General features: G+C 36.4%; 3 protein-coding genes across 4 annotated transcripts in view; 1 reads left to right on the top strand and 2 right to left on the bottom strand.

Annotated features, from left to right (window-relative positions):
- The first annotated feature begins 5,090 nt into the window (after positions 1-5,090).
- On the top strand, positions 5,091-7,871 carry LOC113070712 (riboflavin kinase-like). Its single transcript, XM_026244116.1, has 4 exons — positions 5,091-5,475; positions 6,761-6,912; positions 7,070-7,172; positions 7,295-7,871. Exons 1-4 carry the CDS (start codon positions 5,394-5,396, stop codon positions 7,441-7,443), a joined length of 486 nt encoding a protein of 161 aa, XP_026099901.1. The 5' UTR covers positions 5,091-5,393; the 3' UTR covers positions 7,444-7,871.
- A 3,134-nt stretch (positions 7,872-11,005) lies between these two features.
- On the bottom strand, positions 11,006-18,612 carry LOC113070711 (proprotein convertase subtilisin/kexin type 5-like). Its single transcript, XM_026244115.1, has 12 exons — positions 18,438-18,612; positions 18,131-18,331; positions 17,927-18,010; positions 17,621-17,816; positions 17,160-17,374; positions 16,262-16,498; positions 15,927-16,160; positions 15,345-15,522; positions 13,303-13,517; positions 12,898-12,998; positions 12,458-12,650; positions 11,006-11,538 (listed from the first exon to the last, which is right to left on the bottom strand). The coding sequence occupies exons 1-12, from the start codon at positions 18,595-18,597 to the stop codon at positions 11,126-11,128; spliced, it is 2,427 nt and encodes an 808-aa protein (XP_026099900.1). The 5' UTR covers positions 18,598-18,612; the 3' UTR covers positions 11,006-11,125.
- Positions 18,593-20,220, bottom strand: part of LOC113070709 (proprotein convertase subtilisin/kexin type 5-like) — a 40,968-nt gene continuing 39,340 nt past the window's right edge. For both annotated transcript variants that reach the window (XM_026244110.1, XM_026244111.1), the window contains exon 25: positions 18,593-18,720. In XM_026244110.1, coding sequence (XP_026099895.1) covers positions 18,646-18,720 — 75 coding nt within the window. In that variant the 3' untranslated portion in view covers positions 18,593-18,645. The remainder of the gene's footprint in view (positions 18,721-20,220) is intronic.

Below are 20,220 nucleotides of genomic sequence, written 5' to 3'. Positions count from 1 at the left end.
TGGTGTAAATCTCTGTATTTTAAGATCAAATAAAAATGATCAAAGTGATCTCTAAAAGGATAACTGCTAGATTAAAGAATAAACACCACTTGACTTCATCCTGAAACAAGCCTATATGTACGTGCATTTTTAATAAAGAGATGACATAACAAGCCTTCATTATGATTATGTGAACATAAACTAGATTTGAAATAATGTTACTTTAAGTGCATTTCAAACAAAGTTACTTAAAACTTTGAGGGAATATGGAACATTCAATGATAAACACATAAATAAGAGATTTTAACAATTGCGCTACACACACACGCCCAAAAACAATCAAATTTTGTTTTTGATCATTTCAAAAGTCATAAAAATGCAATAACCACTAGCATTAAAGAGAAAAAAAGCAAACACGACGGCATGTGTGATTAGCCTCTCCTTCAAACACGAAATAATCGTTGTAGACACTTTTTCACTTCTATTCAAAAACACACATGGGGGTCCCATTACTTCGCTGTAAAGCTTCTTTTAAAAAAAGTGTTCAAAAGCAACCATAAAGAAGAACAAAAAAAATCCATTCTCCAGAGACAAACAAAACCATTAATTAAAACAAGCTCTCAGACATCAATCTCGCTGCCTGTCACAAAATTATCATAATCTGGGAATTTTAAGAGTCTGTAGAGTAAACAGTTAATTTAGAGCAGTATTAATCAAAAAGTCTGGCTTTCTGTACCCCCTCTGTGCTGTGGCACTTGTACTTCTTCATCTAGCGCACTTTGTACACTTTGCACAGAGAGGGGGCAAATTTTTATGCACTTCTTCACGTGTGTACTTAAAGGATGACAGTAATATTCACAAATTCAAGTTTACCTTCAGTATTACAGTCTGCAAGTTTTGTATGACCTCCAATATATCTTAATTTCATATTTCATAAATGGGTATATTTCTGAACAGAATGTCAGTATTTACCACCCATGATGTACAGATGATGCATGAAAGAAAACACAACTTACACATCTTAAATCCTAATGTATCCAGGCTGTTTTTTCCAGAACATCATGATGGTGTCATCAAGCCATAATCATGTCAGAAATGTTGAGCTGTGGTGCCTGTAACCTGTCTTGATCCAATTTCCTTTTATTCTCCATGATCACTGTCTAATAAAAAAGGGAAAAAAATATATAGTCAGAAACATTCAATGGTCACACTTTAGTTGGGGGACCAATTCTAATGTAATATAAGGAATTAATATGTGCTTCATAAGTACTAATAAACAGTAACATGTTTGCTAATAAGCAAGTCTCTAAACTGAAGTGATACCCATTAAACAAATCTACTGAGGACATTCGCCCTGTCGGCAGAACCAATCATTTGTGATTTTACATTTTAGACCTAAAAATACAACAGTATTTTTATATTTATCAAAATAGATATCTAATATCCTGTAAAAACCTTAAACGCGAATGTGTCCACAGAATGAAACAGTTTTGAACCTGGCTTTTTATAATGTTCAGATTTCTGTTTTTTACATGTATGCAAATGAGTACATAAATATGCAAATATAATGCATCATTTGCATATTTAAACTTGCAATACAAAACAATTGTCTTAATTTACTGTGATCAATCAGCTGGTGAAAGTACGGTCATAGCTATTCCTTTAAACAAATATCCTATTCACCTTTTATGATCTCGTATTGGTAATAATGGCTTCCCAAATCATTTAGCCTGCTTAAACCCTGCAAGCTCACATCACATTCCGTTTAGTGTTGAGCTTTGGTGCTCTCATGGGTGATGCAGGTTCGAATCTGGCATGCAACCTGTCCCAATCTGATTTCCCTTCCTTCTCCATAATCAGTCAAAAAAAGGCAAAAGCCCAAAGAAGATGCAGTCAAAACATGAAACAAATCTACCGAGGATGCGTGCCCTGTCTGTTATCAGCGCGATCAATCGTCTGTGTGTGAGCGTCTAGTAGCCACGCTGTAGCTGTAGTAAGAGACGAACAGATGGTGAGAGACTATAAACAGTTGAAGGTTTATTCACAGGTGTGTTTGAGGAGTCAGTGCACGTGTATGAGGGGAAACTAAGAGAGAGCTAGAGAGATGGGGTGCACTGCTGTTGTAATAATGTTGGAGTGGGTGTATAATGTGAGTATACAAGCTGTTAATCTCTCCTGTGTAGCTGTGTTTAAATGTGTTTATGCTTCATTAAGCATGCATTACCTGCTTCATTACTGCTGTGTTGCAGCCACTGCCAGTGAGTCTCACGCTCTGAGTGTGGGTGTGTGGAAGTTCATCACTCTCACAGACTGACCCGGCCCTGATAGGATGCTTCCTTTTTGGAGGAATTTATCTTTTTTGGAGCAACTTGCTTTAGTTTCACTTGCGCATTGATGGGGGTGATATGAGGCTGGGTACATAATGACAGAATTTTTATTTTTGAGTGAACTACTGAGTTGTATCTAAGGGAGGCTTCATCGGTTTGTGGAAACAGTTGGCCAGATGATGTTAGATAATGTCCTGTGGTTTTATCATGCTATATTCAATTCTAAATCATTAAAAATTATGACCAGAAACACATGTAAACACACATACAGTACATCTATAACTATATCCCCTCCAAAAAAATTAAGAACACATTTGTAATCCAACTTAAATTTGCACAAATTAAAAATTGTGTATTTTGTAATTGTATATATTTTATTGTGAACAATGCATCCATGTACGTTTTATTTTTTAAGGCAAGACACGTTTCAGGCACTGGTCCCAAAATGTTGAGATTTTGGGTGGTTTGCTTCCATAACTTGTCTTCTTTCAGAATACTGGGGGAAAAAGACATCCAACATACACATTTGAGTGTTTATGTCATGTGTATTACATGTCATCCATTTACATAGATTTAAATTTCAATATTTTTAGCCGTTTTTTTTTTTCTTTCTCAAAATGAGTTCCTTTCTCATACACTGACCCAGAAATCTCCACTTCAGGAGCACTTACACCAAACTTTACAGTTTATTTCTATTTCTATTTATATCATTTGATTTATATAACATTTTATTCCCTTAAAAAATATGGTGAAAATTTATTTTTTTCCTTGTTGATGACAGTATTTTTGAGTGATAAAGAGATATAACCAACAGGATGTAAAAACATTTAACTCTAAGAACTCAATAAAATGAAACAAGAACGTTAAACTTGGTTGGCTTTATCCAGTGTCCAGATTTCTGTTCTGGAAATGTGCACAAATTGCATATTTGATGAGACAATGCCTCATACACATATTTACATTTAGTCATTTAGCAAACACTTTTATCCAAAGCAACTTACAAATAAGGACAATGGAAGCAATCTAAATCAACAAAAGAGCAATGATACACAAGTCTCAGTTATCTTAAACGGAGTACACGTAGCAAGGGCTTTTAAATAATATAATACATAAAAAGATAACAGATAGACTAGCCAGTGCAAATTGATAAACAGAGCTGTGACGTTTATTCTTTTTGGCTCATTAAAAATTAATCTTGCTGCCGTGTTCTGGATTAATTGTAAAGGTATAGAGCATTGCAACAGTCCAGCCTGGACAGAACAAGAGCTTGAACAAGGAGTTGTGCAGCATGTTCAGAGAGAAAGAGCTTGATCTTCTTGACGTTGAATAAAGCAAATCTGCAGGATCGGAAAGTTTTATCAATGTGGTCTGAGAAAGTCAGCTGATCATCAGTCATAACTCCAAGGCTTCTAGCTGTTTTTGAAGGAGTTATGGTTGATGTGCCTAACTGGATGGTGAAATTGTGATGAAACGATGGGTTTGCTGGAAACACAAATTTGCAAACCAAAACAACTGTTTTATTGTCCTGTAATTAATCAACTGGGGAAAGTTTGGTGCTTGTTTAAATTCACCTGTTTCGTCCTTGTAATGGTGAAAATGACAGTCTTCTCTCTAACACATGCTGGACTTCTTCAATCATTTAGTTTACCTAAACCCCGCCCCTCCACAATCCACTGCAAGCTCACGGTCATCTTCGAGTGCAACGCCTACATCTAAAGATCCAGTCAATAACTGATAAATAGACTCAAATCTAAGGCCTTAAAAATGTAATAAAAATTATTTGCTTTCACCGCAGCTTTAAGATAAAAATGTAATCATTTAATAAATAATTCATAAAATGTTTCTAGGCTACTTTTTCAAGTTAGCAATAAGATATGCACATAACTTTTATGTGCAAATTTTCTTCCTTATTATTTCTTTTGACAAAATTTGGCAACAACACTAGTAGTGTTAAAACAGTGTACTACGGACTTTGCGACATGAGAACTAAATATAATGCAACTGTATTATTGCTGTAACTTATTTATTCATTCGGAATATACATTCAAGTATAACCAGGTTTTGTGCATCTCCAAATATTTTGGGATTGCAACTATGTTTTACATTTTTTTAATTAATAGATAAATTAATCAATTCAAATTAAGATATAATTAAAGGAAATGCTATTCTATAAAAGAACTCGAGACGCAGATGATACTCCACACCTGAAGACAATGGCGACATCTTCTGATCACTGACTGAAGGCATGAGCTTCTCATTGAAAACTACTGACTGCGGATTGGATTAAACCTAATGTTACCATTAATGTCCACCGAGATCGGACAGATGCAACTTATTGAGAAATTGAAGAAGTACATTATTTGTTACCTGATGGTGGTTTGGCAAAATAATTAATCAAACAGTATATAAACATGAATAAAAACTGTTAACATACAATTATTTAATCATTCGGAGTCATGCAAGAGCTATTTATAAAGTGAGGTAATTAAATAGTTTATAGAATGGAAGCGTGAATGTAATGTAAAGGTATTTAAAATCATATGATCTCTAACCTTTAATACACATTTCGTCACGTGGTGACAGGCAGCAGGAGTATTTTATTATTATCGGACAAAAATATCTACTAATTATTATTTTTGTCTAGTCACTTATTTCGTACGAGCTTAATTTTTTCTTTGTACACAAAATACTAGTGATTTCGGTAAATTACATTCAGTTCCATTTGATAAAGTTGAAGAAAAAAAAAGTAGGTCTTTTATTTTGAATGTATGCTGAAGGAAATACGTCAGCGAAGGTCGTTGGTGAAAAAACTGCTGTATGATGATGAGTACGACACTTTCAGTTGACCAACCGGTCATATATCACGGTAGAAATCAACTCACCGATCAGCTGTAACCCGGAGGATAACACTCCTTCATTTCATCTAAAGATTCACAACGGCTGGGACCGAGACTGCAAGGCTCTTCGTTATAAAACGGTTATTCCCCGTGTAAGAGGGCTCATTAGTTAAAGAGAGAAGAGTCTAGAATCAGCAGGCTCTCTGACCGACCCAGCTCTGGATCTCCGGATCACTGTGAACCCGTCGACATGAGGAGTTTGCCGTATTTCTGTCGGGGACAGGTCGTCCGCGGATTCGGACGGGGAAGCAAAGAGCTGGGCATCCCAACAGGTGAGACTCACACCGTCCGTGTCTACACCGGAGCGACCGTTAAAGAGCATTTGAACTGCGTGTCAGTAACTTTACGTCATAAAAAGAACGAGGCATCCGTGTAGATTGCGTCACCGAGTATAATGGGTTCTACTCACTTGTCATATATAGATCTGTGGTTCTACTGTATTTTGTCGCGTCGCTTGTAAAGGAATAGCTGATCCAAAGATGTCCAATATTTATTGTTCCTTATGCTGCTTTTTGATTTTCTTTACACTCAATATATAAGTATTTTACTCTTGTAATGAATGTTACCGTTCAGTAAAAGCTCTGGTCATATTATTATATAACTTCACTTACAGGTTATAGGTCTTACAACTCGCGTCTGTGAAATGTTTGATTGTGATTGGCCAGACCCGACAGCGAGCGCAACAGTGCCCGCCCATCTTTTCAGGAGCCCTGGCTCTCTATTAATTTTTCCCATAGGGATTTTATAGAAGTCTTGGAGTTAGAAGTAATGAACCAAACTAACCAGCTACGAGGTAAATCACAACTTTACAATCTTTGGTTTGAACCAAAAAATCGTGACAAAATGACCAAGGTACAAAACGTTGTACTACAGAACTACAATCCCACGAAGCATTGTGAATGACTACCCAATTAAAATCGATAAACAATATATTGTAGGTTTTTTACAGTATAAGTGAATTAAGTAGTTTAAGAGCACTGGGAAATTGACTCAGTTCACCTATTGAGAATTTGAATGGGATTTTTACTTCTGGAACCTGACTGCTGTACTCTATTACCAGTATCACCAAATTGAATAATTCACTACAGCCCATGGCAACACTACCTTGGTGTCTCTCATATCATGTTTTATATTGGCAGTAGTGATGCCAGAATCAGTCTGCTGACTCTGGCATTCATGAACCATTTTCATTTTTAGAGAATCTCATTTTTGAAAATATTACATAGAGACAGTAACAGTATCATTTTCAAAAACTGGCATTTTAAAACCGGTTTTCAAAATGCATAAAGTTTTCTGTTTGTAGTTGAAAAACAGCATTGTGTAAATGCCCTCATAATTTTGGAAAATGCATTAAAAATCATGACTTCATGTGCATGTATTTTTATTTGTCATGTAGCAAAGTATTCTCCGATAATAAATGGCTGTAATGATCCCTTACTTGTCAAGTTTGTCATGTCTCAAATGTAAACACAGACATAAACACTGATTAAAGAAAATAACATGAAGCCAGTATTTAGTCTTACTAGAGCTCATGTTTTCTTTCCATTCCCATCCCAGCAAACTTCCCAGAGTCGGTTGTGGACAACCTCCCCGCTGACATCAGCACTGGAATCTACTACGGATGGGCACGCGTGGATAACGGAGACATTCACAAGATGGTGATGAGCATCGGCTGGAACCCTTACTACAAAAACACGAAGAAGTCCATGGTATGGCCATGTCATCCTTTCTAGTGTCCAGATATCTACAAGCTATGGACCTCTGTTGATATCTTTGCATTCATTAAATGGTATTTTTTAAAAGCAGTATAGATTGATAGTGCATCTCTTATGTCATATATAATGTATTTATCTCTCTGTGTAACAGGAAACACATGTGATCCACAAGTTTAAGGAAGATTTCTATGGTCAAACATTGAGTGTGGCCATGGTCGGCTACATTCGTCCTGAGAGAGGATTCGAATCACTCGGTAAGACTCTGAGCTGCTCTCTTGAACTCACTCCCACATCACATGATCTCAGTGATGCCCTGTTCACTCACCCAAACACACTCATTCGGTGACTTTAACTCACAGTCATGTCTTCCTCCCAGATGAGTTGATAGCAGCGATTCATAGTGACATTGAGGAAGCCAAGATGAAGCTGGACCTGCCTGAGCACTTGAAACTGAAAGAGCATCATTTCTTCAAGACGGCGGTATTGACAACACCCAATCAGATCTTGAACGGTCATCGACTGTAACATTCACTTTCACCATCGCCTCTATTTAAAAGCCTGTTTATTAGATATGCAGTTTATTGTTTTTTTAATATACAAAATATTTCTGTCCCTATGTTGTGCTTTGCTCAAGTGCAGGCACTATGTGCATTTATGTTCATATGGTATCATCAAATAGCTCTTTTGCTTCTGTATTTATCGCAAAAAGGAGGAATCAGGTTGCTTACTGGTGAATGATCACTGCACAGGTTAAACTTCCCAGAGCTCTTCCCAGACCTCCACGATTACCACAGATGATAGATACTATGTGGAAGTCAGGGAGCCTCAAAATCTCTTCTTCCTGGTGAAATTCCTCTTTTAGATGGATACTTCTTTCGCCACATTCTCTTTTATTTATTTTTTTGTTTGAGGAGGACTCTCTTTACTTGAATAAAACATTTTAACAATTGTCAGTTTGTGTTCCTCCTCTTTGAGATGAAACGAATGCTATTTATGGTTCTCAGAGAACCGTGCCCATTGCTGGAAGTCCAAGGTTGAGATAAAGAGAGTTAAAGCCTAGAAACTGGGCAGACGGAGAACAAACAGTGACTGAAGACAAAATGAATTAATCTAAATGGCCTTTTAAATATTTAAGTCTGTATAGGAGATCTGTATAGCAAAGACTTGCTTGTATGTAACGTACATATGGTTTACTAAACTTTAACCTAAAACAACATGTATTTTACTCTTGTTCTATAATTTAGTAGTGTTTTACATTTGAGAAGACAATCAAGAGTCAGGTCAGATCGTCGATTTACAAATTATTTACCTGTTTCTCCATGTTGTGTTCCTGTTGAATTGGTTCTTGAAGCGCGTGCTGCTGTCCTCTTCCGGTGCCATCACGTTATGAGCCGAATTTTACGGGCAAAAAAAAAATGATTCCTTAACAATAGTGTAACGATTCACGAAGCTCACACAGAAATCGGTTTCAACCCAAGTTTTCGCTTCTTTCTTTTGCTCAAATCCTCGAATCCTGTTGGAAAATGTTTGCGGGAAATTGTTCGACCTCACGCGGAACTCCCGATCACGTGGATTTGGATTTCGCCCGCGAAAATTCGCTGAAGAGCGGTAAATGTGACCGCTCCTTGAAGTAACTAGTAATAAAAAAAAAGCGATACTCTTTAAAACCTGTTTTTTAATATACGGTTATCTTCACAGTCTGTAAATGTTCAAACACTTACTCATCTAGACTGGCTCTTAATATGTTGAACCGGTGCTTTTGTTTATGTTTGGTACTGTGTGCATGCTTTTTTTTCTCCCCTTTTCTGTTACGTTTCCTTTATAGGTTAGGGCAGTGCCTTCAAGAAGTGAAATCTAACATATTAATATACAGTGCACAACCAAGAGTTCCTCCAGTGTTGAAACCTGCTTGTAAGCATTAAACAAATGCATTAAGTGGTATTTTACTGCTGTTTTGTGTGTGTGCGTGTGCTTGTGAAAACTTCTGTAATGCTTTCATGATGTCATAAATCAGCGAAAAGGGAAATATGTACCAGAAATAAATTATATCTAGTTCAGAATCTGTGTAAATAAACGCTCTGTCCATTATAAATAATCTTGTGAGGCATTGGTCATTTAGTAGCTTTACTTTAACAATCGCATTTATTTGATTAGAATGATTAAAAATATTAAATAAAATGATGATTAAAAACAGCACCCAACTGAACATTGGCTTGTGATTGGGAGAGGTTTTCATCAATGTACGAGTTTCTTCTGTGGAACATAAAAAGAAGATTTGGAAGAATGTTGGTAACTTAAAGCATTTCAGTTCCCATTAAAAAATTAAAATGAAAGTCAATGGAACCTGAAACCGTTTGGTCCCTATATCATTATTCAAAATACTTTATTTTGTGTGAAAATTAACCCTGAAGATATAAAAATAAACACTGATTCACAATATAAAAAAAAACTATAATCAAAATATATTGTTTTGTAAAATGAATATTTAAGTAAACCTGACTGGAAAGTGGAAAAGCGGTTTTGGTGAAGTCCCAGTCTCTTAAATTTAAGAAAAGTCAGTGTAGCTAAATATTTGGTCAGCTTGTATGGATGAGAGGCTGCTGTACAGATAATGTCCTGAAAACAGACACCCTCAAGGCTGAGTGAACCGGCTCTTATTTCATTTTGTGTGCTGTAGGTCAGCTGACATTTCAGTGAGGGTTTCCCATGCAATCAAACGACTTGGTTTGTTCTAATGGAAATCTGTTACTTGTCTGTAGTTAACCCTTCATCACATATAAACCACCTTTCAAGAGTTTGGAGCAACAGAAGATGTTTTCAAAATAAATCTCTCAAGCTGTGCAAAAAACATTTATAAAAAATATGATAAAAGTATGAAAGTATAAAAACATTTTTAAACGATACAAAGTTGTGTTTGAAGGATTAGTTTATGGTTTGTAGGGCTACATTCATTAACTGAATATGTTAATCTGGCTTGGGACTGTAGTAGTGTCTTAAGATCAGTTTCTACATATATCTGATGTTTTCAGCACTGTTAATTTAATCAAGGAATCAATCTTAACTGAGATAAACCAATTACAAAGAGCCATAATGTTCAGTTTATCATAACAGACTGTTAATAAGCTAACATTTGAAAAAACCTGTCAATACACTGTATAAATCATTGACAGGTCTTAAAGGAATTGTTTGCCCGAAAATGGCAAATTTACTCACCCCTCAGGCCATCCAAGATATTGATTAGCTTGTAATTTCATCAAAACAAATTTGGATAATTTTTTTTATTCCATCAGTTGCTCACTAATGGATCCTCTGCAGTGAATGGGTGTCATCAGAATAAGCATCAAACAGCTGATAAAAACATCACAATAACATCCTCAATTAATGCCATGTGAAATTAAAATCTGTAAGAAACAAATCCATCAGGTATTTAAAAAAAGTTATTTTAACTTTTAACTATTGATTCTCATTGATTCATAATGTTTTGAAATCAATGATGGATTTCTTACATCATGCAGCTCTTCACTTTAGAAGACATTAACTGATGGACAGGAGTGGTGTGGGTCACTTGTGGATTATTGTGGTGTTTTTAATCAACCATTTGGACTCATTCTGACGGCACCCATTCACTGCAGAGGCTCCATTTTCTCCAAATTTTCATATTTGGATGAAATATTGTTTAGCTACAAATATAAAGCAAAAGGCATGACTTGCTGATGAATATTGATGAAACAATCACATAATATTTAATATTTAGTTACTTACCAAAGGAGTATTATATTTTCATGTGCACCATCCAAGCTGCTCTCTTCCATTCAATAGAAGTGGATGGAGACCACAAAATACAACAACATACAAATAGTAGTCCGTATAACTTAAGTACTATATTCCAAACGTTTGAGCCAATTTGAATCCACTTTTTTAATACACAATCAAAATAACTAAAAATGTATGGTCACCATTCACTTTCATGGTGTGTAAAATAGCAGCTTGCACATTCTGCCAAATATCTACTTTTGTGTTAGAAGAAATAATGCCATAAGGGTTTAGAACAACACCATGCTGAATAAATGACGACAAAAGCATGATATTTGGATGAACTTTCTTTAATTGTTGATTGGTGAAGCTTAGTGGGTTTCTGCAAGTCAAAATGTTAATAAATAACAATTATATGCACATATCAAAGAAAAACAAACAAGCTTTTAATGTTTTATGTGAAAGTATACATATCATCATATTCCAGCTCCACCACCTCCTCTTCCTCATCCCCCTCCAACAGGCTGTATTTAAACTTTCGATACACTATCCCGTCCATCCCCATGTAAACGATGTCCTCATCCTCATCCTCATCTTCCTCTTGGCCCTTTTCTTTATCGCAATAATCCATCGGCATGCTGTCCCTCAGGGTCGCAGAGGTGAAGGGGTCATCTGTGATTTTGGTGTAGCCGTTCAATTTGACGATGGGTTTTGAGGTGATCTTCTGCCGAAAATGCAGGAAGAGAAAAATGGCGAGCCACAAGCTCACCAGCACAAATATGACAGTGAAAACAAAAAGGCCAGGATGAACCGAAGTCACATGATCGTTACTGAAGAGGTTGTAGCTCAGTGCGACAATGCATTCATCTGAGAAAAGAGAGGTTAAAGGTCAATGGTTTCCTGAATGCAATGGCTTAGTGTTTAAAAATGTTCAAAGTGTAATTTAGTAGCATCTTCCTCTTTGAGTGAGTGCTGTCTAATGATCCAGTGCTATGTGAATCTTACATGGATGGTTCAAGCTAAGCATGATGTCATGATGACAGAAAATAGAATAGAATTAAAATCAAACAAAAATGCAAAAAGATTTCATTTAGTCAGGCTGTTAAGCAGAAGTTTGAGCTTTCTGCATATAAATATTCAAATAAATAATTGATTTGTAAATCATTTTATCTGTAAAGCAGTTTAAATATATCAGAGGTTTTTTTATTACTAAAACTGTTCATTGAAATAAGGTGGAAATAAAAATATAAATATTAAACAAAAACTTAACTGCAATTAACTGAAATAAAATAATCAGAAATATCGAAAAATAAGCTGAAATACCGAAATTAATAAATCTAAAACTGAAATAAAGATAAGTTAAATAAAAATGTTAACTATTTCAAATAGCGAAAGCACACAATATTACTGAAATTAAAAATGAAAGCCACAAAAATAGAAATAAATATGAATAAATATGGTAATAGTACATTAATAATATGAAAATAGCACTGAAATGTATACATTTTTAAATCATTATTTGTAAAGACTTTTTAAATACTAAACATAAACTGTCTTAAAAATAAAACTTGTTTTAGAGAAAATGTAAACGAAACAAAGATTACTGTAGTACATTTTCAGTAGAGAATTCAATTTTCAGGCTTTTTAAAAATAAATTTGTTGCTTGCCATTTCTTCATGTCTGCAAAATGTATTAGCTATTTCTGAGTGAAAATTGTTTCATAGTAATTGTAAAAAAATAAATAATAATTCTGTGTAGAGTGAATTAATTAATTCAAAGTTTGTACCATTGAGTGCCTGGCACTGGCAGCATTCCGAGTGGAATCTTGAGGAATCCTTGCCTGTGTTCTTTTCTCCACAGCAGTGAAGACACCTCCCATCCTCTGTGAGGCGCTGTAGAACCGGGCACGAGATGCAGCTGTAGGGTCCCGGGCCTTTACATTCTTCACAGGATGGGTCACATTTCGCACATGAGTTATTCTGTGCAAAACACACAGCGTGTTAGAAAGAACGGTGTCTAAAATAAGACATTTTTCTACAGTAATCTAAAAAGGTGGGTATTCACACATTTAACCATTTAATGTATGTTTGAATGAGTCAGATATGTCAGGAATAATTAAATATAAAGATAAACATAAATAATGAAGGGTTAAGAGAGAAAATTAAGTTTAGAAGTTGTCGGTGACAGATTACTGATTTGATAAAACTGTTTTAAAAAGTAATTTACCACAGTGATGGGATATTCCCCAATTAGACACAAAGACGAGCAGATTCCTCCATACATTTCGAAACCGTCGTAACATGATGTACAGGAGACCGCACCAGAGCCTGCCGATCAACACAGACACAAATCATATCATCTGCATGCTGATTGTCCTAAAAACAGTCTTAAGATTAAGGAGTTCAAATGCAGGATATGTTTTCTACATGTATTCTTCTGGACTTTTCTGGACCTTGACAGTGTATTTTACTTGGCAGTCTATGGGACAGTCACAAGTCTCCAGGTTTTCATCCAAAATATCTTAAATTGTTTTCTGAAGATGAACGAAGCTTTTATGGGTTTGGAAAAACATGGGGGTAAAGTGATTGACAAAATATTCATTTTGGGGTGGAGTATTCCTTTAAGTTTTACCCTTGCATGTTTTACAGGTGGGGTGGCATCTCTGGCAGTCTCCGTCGAAGGTGTGAAGGAAGTAGTTTGACGGGCATGTACGCAGACACTGTCCGGACTTTCTCATCAGGAAGTATCCATCTCTACAGCTGAGACAGAAGCGGCTGCTTCCTGAGCATTCCTCACACGTGTGGTCACACTCTTGACATGCTCTGCTAGTGGCGTTCACAAAGTAACTGCAGGGAAAATACAGACATGTGTTACAATGCTTTCTCATTTTGGGAAACATCGTCTTTGAATAATCACGATTTAGTTGCATCAAAAGCAAGTCAGTTAGCATTATCATTACACTCTAAAACACCTGATTCTGTATAATTCCTGCTAAACTATGCATTTGCAACACATCTGTGCAACTTTCATGTTTCTTGTATCACTCTACGGTTTCTTCCTTCTCCTGCTAATGCATGATTGAAAAGATAATTGTCCCAAATGTAAGCAATTAGCTACTGATTGTAGTAATAATTTCTTTGAAGGACAAAAATGAGAAAAATGCTGCATATTCTACCAATTTAACCTGCTTATGCAGCATCAGTTATAAAAAGGTGGAGTAGAAAAACCTCTCTGTAATCTTGCTGCACAAAATGTATGTATTTTGTTGCCATTTAGACTGAGAATATTCCAACAAGATGAAATAGTAGATGATTAGTTTCAGTTCGCTCTGGTGAGCAGTCATAATGTTAATGTGACAGTCTTATGACACTGGGAAACCCCCTCAGAGGATCCACAACGTCCTTTTGTGGCCATCTGTTCTCTATCCTATAATGAAAGAAATAGATGAGAAATTGAAAATGAAATGCTATTTATCTTCCCGTTGTTATAAACCCATGTTGAGTTTCTTTCTTCAGTGACAGGTTTTAATGCACCTCCTGAGGAGGAGTAATTGTGGGAGAATGAACCTTTTAAGATTGTTAATGGTTTTGATTTAAAAAAAAAAAAAAAAACGATCTTATGGTTTACCAAGGCTACATTCATCTGATCAAAAATAAACCATAACAGTAGTCTTGTGAAATAGTAAGACAATTAAAAAAACACTTACTTGTATTTAAATATAAAGTGATGTTTATTATTATGATGCAAAGCTGAATTTTCAGCATCATTACTCCAGTCTTCAGTGTCACATGATCCTTCAGATATTATTCTAATATATTGATTTGCTGTTCAAGAAACATTTCTAATGATTATGTTCTTAAAAAGTTGAACTGCATAATATTTTTGTAGAAACTGTGCTACATTTTTTTCAGGATTCTCTAATGAATAGAAAGGTCAAAATTACAGTATTCAGATGCAATAGAAATCTTTTGTAACATAGCTGTTACTTCTGATCAGTTGAAAACCTGCCTGCTGAATAAAAGTACTCATTCAACAAAAGGATATATACTTATGAATAAATCAGAAATATAAAAGTTTAGTGTATAAAAAAGAAACAGAAATAAAGCTCCTGGACCACACTGTTGCTTTCGTGTTATTATCCAACATTATAAACACTGAGGAAAATATCTAAAACTTTCAGACCTTTTTGTGGGTGAAATGCTTCATGAATTTTAGTCGAAAGACAATAAAGAACAAAAGAGAGCCATTAGTATTACATTAACAGTAGTGATTTAGCATTTGGCCACATAAATAAAAAAAAAAAGTCAGTGCTTTGTGCTGTATTTCTTTATAATAAATGTTACTCAAGTGCAATACAAAAAAGACTGCACCCTAGATGGGAAAGAGTTAAAAGACATGAATCTTTCTCATTATGTATCCGATTTTCAAAAACGACATACTTCAATGACGCACAGGCTTTCCACAGTCATGTTGCAATGTGTTTGATTTTATTTTAACTGCAACCAAACTCGATTCTTACTTTAGCAACAAGTGCAAATAAATCTAAATTATCTAAATTTATAAGGATGATAAAAACGACATTTATAAACTACTAACTAAATTAAATAAAATAATAAAATAAAATAAATAAATAAATAAAAACATACAAATAATTAATACGGTGAATCAGCTACCTTGGTGGGCAGGTGGAGAAGCAGCTGTGTCCGAGCAGAAGCAGACCTGGTTTACAGGATATACAGTCATTACTGTGATGTCCACGGCATGACGCACAGTTCACATGACACTGAACACACTCCTGCTTGTCCTCGTCCACATAGTAACCATCCGGACACGTGGACACACACATCTGATCTGACAAACGACAGAAATGTGTACAAGACATTAGTTCATGCATGCATGCATTTCCATTATTATTAATATTATTCAGTCCAGCTTTTTTCAGACAGCTGGCAAGATGACAGCCTTTGTCAAGCATATTTTTTCAAACTTCACATTACAGTTCACTTAATTTCTGTTATTTAGTAAATCACGTGATAATTCATAGGTTCTCAAGGACATTTTAATGATGTTCACTTTCATAGTGTCTCTTATACTCTGTCCAAATGAAATCTGGTAGGCAAGTCAGCTCTTACTGAACAGAAAGAGTTTGTGTTTACAAGCCGAGTAACAAATTAAAGATCTTTCTTTATACTTAATGTCATTAAAGCTCAGTTTCTTAGAGAAATGACAATTTGTGGGCAGGTGGGGTCTCTTACTGAACAGGAAGTGTTTGGGGTTGCAGCTGAGGCACAGCTCTTTGCCGGCGCCCGAGCAGCGGAGACAACTCTTGTGACAGGACTTGCACTGGCCGTCCGTATCGGCGAACGTGTGCAGAGAGCAGTCACTGAAGAACTGGCAGTGGCCGTTCACATCCTTCTTCATGTTGTCTCTGCAGGTGAGGCAGGAGGATGGATGAGGACCCGAGCACGTCAGGCAGGATTTATCACACTCTAGAAACATATTTGACATATTTGACGTCAGTGATATGTCCAACACTATCCTGCCAATCTGAGGCAATACACCCATAAACGAGGGAGAACATGTATTGTACCTCGACACTCTGCTCCGTCCAGGTATGTTTCTGGCGGGCATCGGATCAGACACTTTCCGTTGTGACGAACATCTCCATAATTCCCACAGGAGGTGCAGTCATCGTCATCAGGTCCATTACATTCTGCACAGTCACTGTGACACAGCATACAGCGCTTCTGCTCAGTGTTTGTGAAGTAGCCCTTGGGACAGTCACCCAGACATTGATCCTCATGCAGGAAGTAGTACTCTCCACATGCTGAGAGAGCAGGAGAAAGAGAAGACAGTTTCAAAACTTCATCTCTATCTCGTATTTTTCCGAGTAAAAGTCGCACCTGAGTATAAGTCGCATCAGTCCAAAAATACGTCATGACGAAGAAAAAACATATATAAGTCACACTGGAGTATAAGTCTCATTTATTTAGAACCAAGAGAAAACATTACCGTCTCCAGCCGCGAGAGGGCGCTCTGTCTTCAGTGTAGACTACAGGAGAACTGAGCAGCACAGAGTGCCCTCTCGTGGCTGGAGACAGTAATGTTTTCTCTTGGTTCATGTCTCTTAGTTCATTTCTCTCGGTTCATGTCAAATTAATTTTGATAAATAAGTCGCACCTGACTATAAGTCGCAGGACCAGCCAAACTACGAAAAAAAGTGTGACTTATAGTCCGGAAAATACAGTGTGTATGTATGTATATATATATATATATATATATATATATATATATATATATATATATATATATATATATATATATATATACACACACATACACATATACACATACAAACATACATACATATATATATTTAAAAAAGACATTTATTTGAAATCACTTGCCTGGGACAACAGTAAATAATACAGTTTAGTGGTTATTATTACAAAATGTCAGTCTGTGATGAATACGGTTAAGGACCTCACCACTGCATTTGCTCGTTTGGTCACATTCGGCGCAACCGTTTGGACAGAGCTCACATACTCCATCTTTAACAAAGTGCCTGGAAGGGCACTGATGCATACAGGTGTGTTTGAAACGCACATAGTCTTCCTCACAGCTCTGACAAATATCGGCTCCCCCCTCACAGGAAGCACATCCCACGGCACAACTGTGACAAACATCGGCCTCTGGGTAACCCCTGTGAGGATGACACAGACATTAGAAGCTCTTTGTTAATGTACAGCTGTGTTCCAGCTTCAACTAAAGGTTGGTACCTTGGTGGAAAGGGTACATATTTTTGAGTTTGATCAAGACACTGCACAGGTTTTATAGTGCTAGTCAATAAAAGTCTTGACAAGTACCATTTGGGATGCAGCCTGTGTGTGCATGAGACCAAGCGTGTGAACACGTAGCATTCTGTGTGTTTTGAGAGAACATTTTTCACCTTTTACACTCAGCAACACATTTGCCGTCCTGCAAGTAGAGCGGACCAAAGCTTCCTTTGCATTTCACACAGTGATGTGAGTCCTGACACACCAAACAGCCTGCTGAACAGTCTTCACAGCGTCCACTCGTCCGGTTCCCATGAGTCTCACGTGGACAATCGGACACACACCTCTGGCTGTTGGTGAGAAACATGTCTGCGTAGACATACAAACACGCATGTAGATCCCAGCAACATATGACAAAGATAAGTGCACATGCACACTGAGAAATAAATAGACTGAAGGCACTACAGAAGTTCACTCACCTTTCTGACAGGAGTCACACTGGTCTTCCCCTGGCCCTGAACACGTCCTGCAGGAGGAGTCACACTGCTCACACTCACCCTGACCTGCACACACACACACACACACACACACACAATCAAGAAATACAGAATCACGCTTATTTAAAAGACTTCCAGTTTCTTTAAACTCAATATAACACAAGTTATAGTAAATAGGTTTCGTACCGTTTAGGAACTTTCCGTCGGGACACTTGATCTCGCTCTTGCTGATGCATTGACCCTTGTCTAGAAACATGTCATCTTCGCAGGAATCACAGTCGTTATTGTCCGGACCGCCACATGATCGACACGTGCGGTGACACGGCTCACACTCCTGCTTCACGTCACCATAGAATCCCTCCTTACAGCTTTCTACACACTTTCCATCTGCAGCAACATGATTACAGTAAACAGACGGATATTTGGGCAGGTGCAGGCTTCAGTGAGATGACCTGAATGCTGACACAAACTGGCATATGTGAGATGATCTGACCTGACAGGAAGAAGCCTTCCTCACACAGGTAACATTCAGAGGCATCGCAGGACTCGCAGTAATCGTCACATCGAGCACACCTCATTAAAAACCTGTCCTCAAACGTCCTCTCAGGGCAGAGCTTGTGACAGCTCGATTTCAGCCTGTGGAAATACCCCATCTCTTACTCTTTACACCATTAGCACATGGATTATAAATACTCCTGAAGTCAGCAGGTCAGAAAACATGAGACACACTTACTGATAATAGTCCGGTAAACAATCCATGCAATGCTCTGGACTCTCTAAGAGAAAAGACATACTGTTAAAACACTCTTCTGATTACTAGAACACACTCGTTTAAATTAATAATGATTTAGAAACTTGACTGGAAATGCTTTTTTCTTCCTGCAATATTATGTCGACCAGCAGAGGACGACATTGCTGCATTTCACACGTTTACTGGAGCTCATAATGCAAAACAATAATGTAATACTGCTGTGTTAGTACTTAATTGCCTTATGAATTTATACAAATCAACTACTTTTAGTTTTTTTTGGTTTGACTATGTGTTTCGCCTGCATGAGAAAAAAAAACGTTTATTGTTTATCTGCCTGAGCTGCTGCAGAGACAGAAATTAGATTATGATTTTGTGTTTTCCAAATCTTTTTGTTGAAGGAAAGATGTTAACTTTATTGGTTTATCTGATTTAAATGGGCTGGAAAGCTGCGGGCTGATATGTGAGACACATCTGTGTCTTTACAACTTTAATCTTGACACACTGACTCATCTAGACAGCATTTTGCACATGATTTTGAGCCATGATGTCAAATAATACTGTCTTTAAGTGCAGCCTATGCAGGCAGCCTGCTACAGTTTGAGATACAGTCAGACATGCTCTAATTATGAGAATAACAACAGATGAACAAGATACTGGAAGCTGAGGTGAGACACACACAACCTATCATTTGTTCACTAGTAGCCTGCACACGACGCATATAGAAATCATTGGTGCATCTAGAGCAGAAACGGGTCCAGATCACAAAAATGCTTCCATTTTGTAATTTAGAATTTTGTAATAAACAATAAACCTAATAATCTGAGCAAAAAGTATATAAAAAGAAAAGTAAGAAATACGCATGTAAATCTTGACATATTAAATAAGATTTTTTTTCAGTATCATATTTGATCAGGCTTTTATGGCTCATATAGTATTATATAGACAGAACATGAAGTTCACACTCAAGGAGGAAAAACACTTAATTGTTAAAGTAAAAACATTCATAAAATAAAAGACCCTGATGCATTATATCTGATAAATTTGAACATGATTTAAAAATATATATATAATCAAGTAAACCAATCAAGTAACTCAAGTCCAGTAAGTGTTAGTCTTTTAATATTACTGACAATTTAAAATAAGGATTTTACCACAAACAAAAACAAACAAAAAAACAAAACACCATGAACCACAACCTGAAAGGGGGATGTTTTTAAAATTACACTAAAATGCCGTTTACTTGCTTAAAATATATAACCTATCAGTCAGAAAACAGAAGGCATGTAGTGGATTGTGTACAACAGGTTTTCAGCAAAGTTTTGATCATGTTGATAAGCTTTAGACATCTGTGTATCAAAATATAGTGTTATAGAGTGACAGAGTAGGCTTTATAGCATTAATAACACGAACACGGAACATTTTCTAAATGCTAAAACTTTATTTCTGGGTTTAATTACAAATTTAGCCCCTGCTAATGATAAACAGACTATTAAACTGGACGTTTTCAAGACTTTACGCAAAGGAT

Source organism: Carassius auratus, unplaced genomic scaffold (assembly GCF_003368295.1).
Source record: "Carassius auratus strain Wakin unplaced genomic scaffold, ASM336829v1 scaf_tig00005214, whole genome shotgun sequence".
NCBI lineage: Eukaryota > Metazoa > Chordata > Actinopteri > Cypriniformes > Cyprinidae > Carassius > Carassius auratus.
This window is presented reverse-complemented; position numbering and strand designations above follow the sequence as displayed.

Coding starts and splice junctions, on each gene's coding strand:
- LOC113070711 (XM_026244115.1), bottom strand. CDS start 18,597: ATGGGGTATTTCCACAGGCTGAAATCGAGCTGTCACAAGCTCTGCCCT. Junction 18,332..18,437: donor GGAAGGCTTCTTCCTGTCAG/GTCAGATCATCT, acceptor ATGTTGCTGCAG/ATGGAAAGTGTGTAGAAAGC. Junction 17,375..17,620: donor TGTGTTGCTGAGTGTAAAAG/GTGAAAAATGTT, acceptor TCATCCTCACAG/GGGTTACCCAGAGGCCGATG.
- LOC113070712 (XM_026244116.1), top strand. CDS start 5,394: ATGAGGAGTTTGCCGTATTTCTGTCGGGGACAGGTCGTCCGCGGATTC. Junction 5,476..6,760: donor AGAGCTGGGCATCCCAACAG/GTGAGACTCACA, acceptor TTCCCATCCCAG/CAAACTTCCCAGAGTCGGTT. Junction 7,173..7,294: donor GAGAGGATTCGAATCACTCG/GTAAGACTCTGA, acceptor TCTTCCTCCCAG/ATGAGTTGATAGCAGCGATT.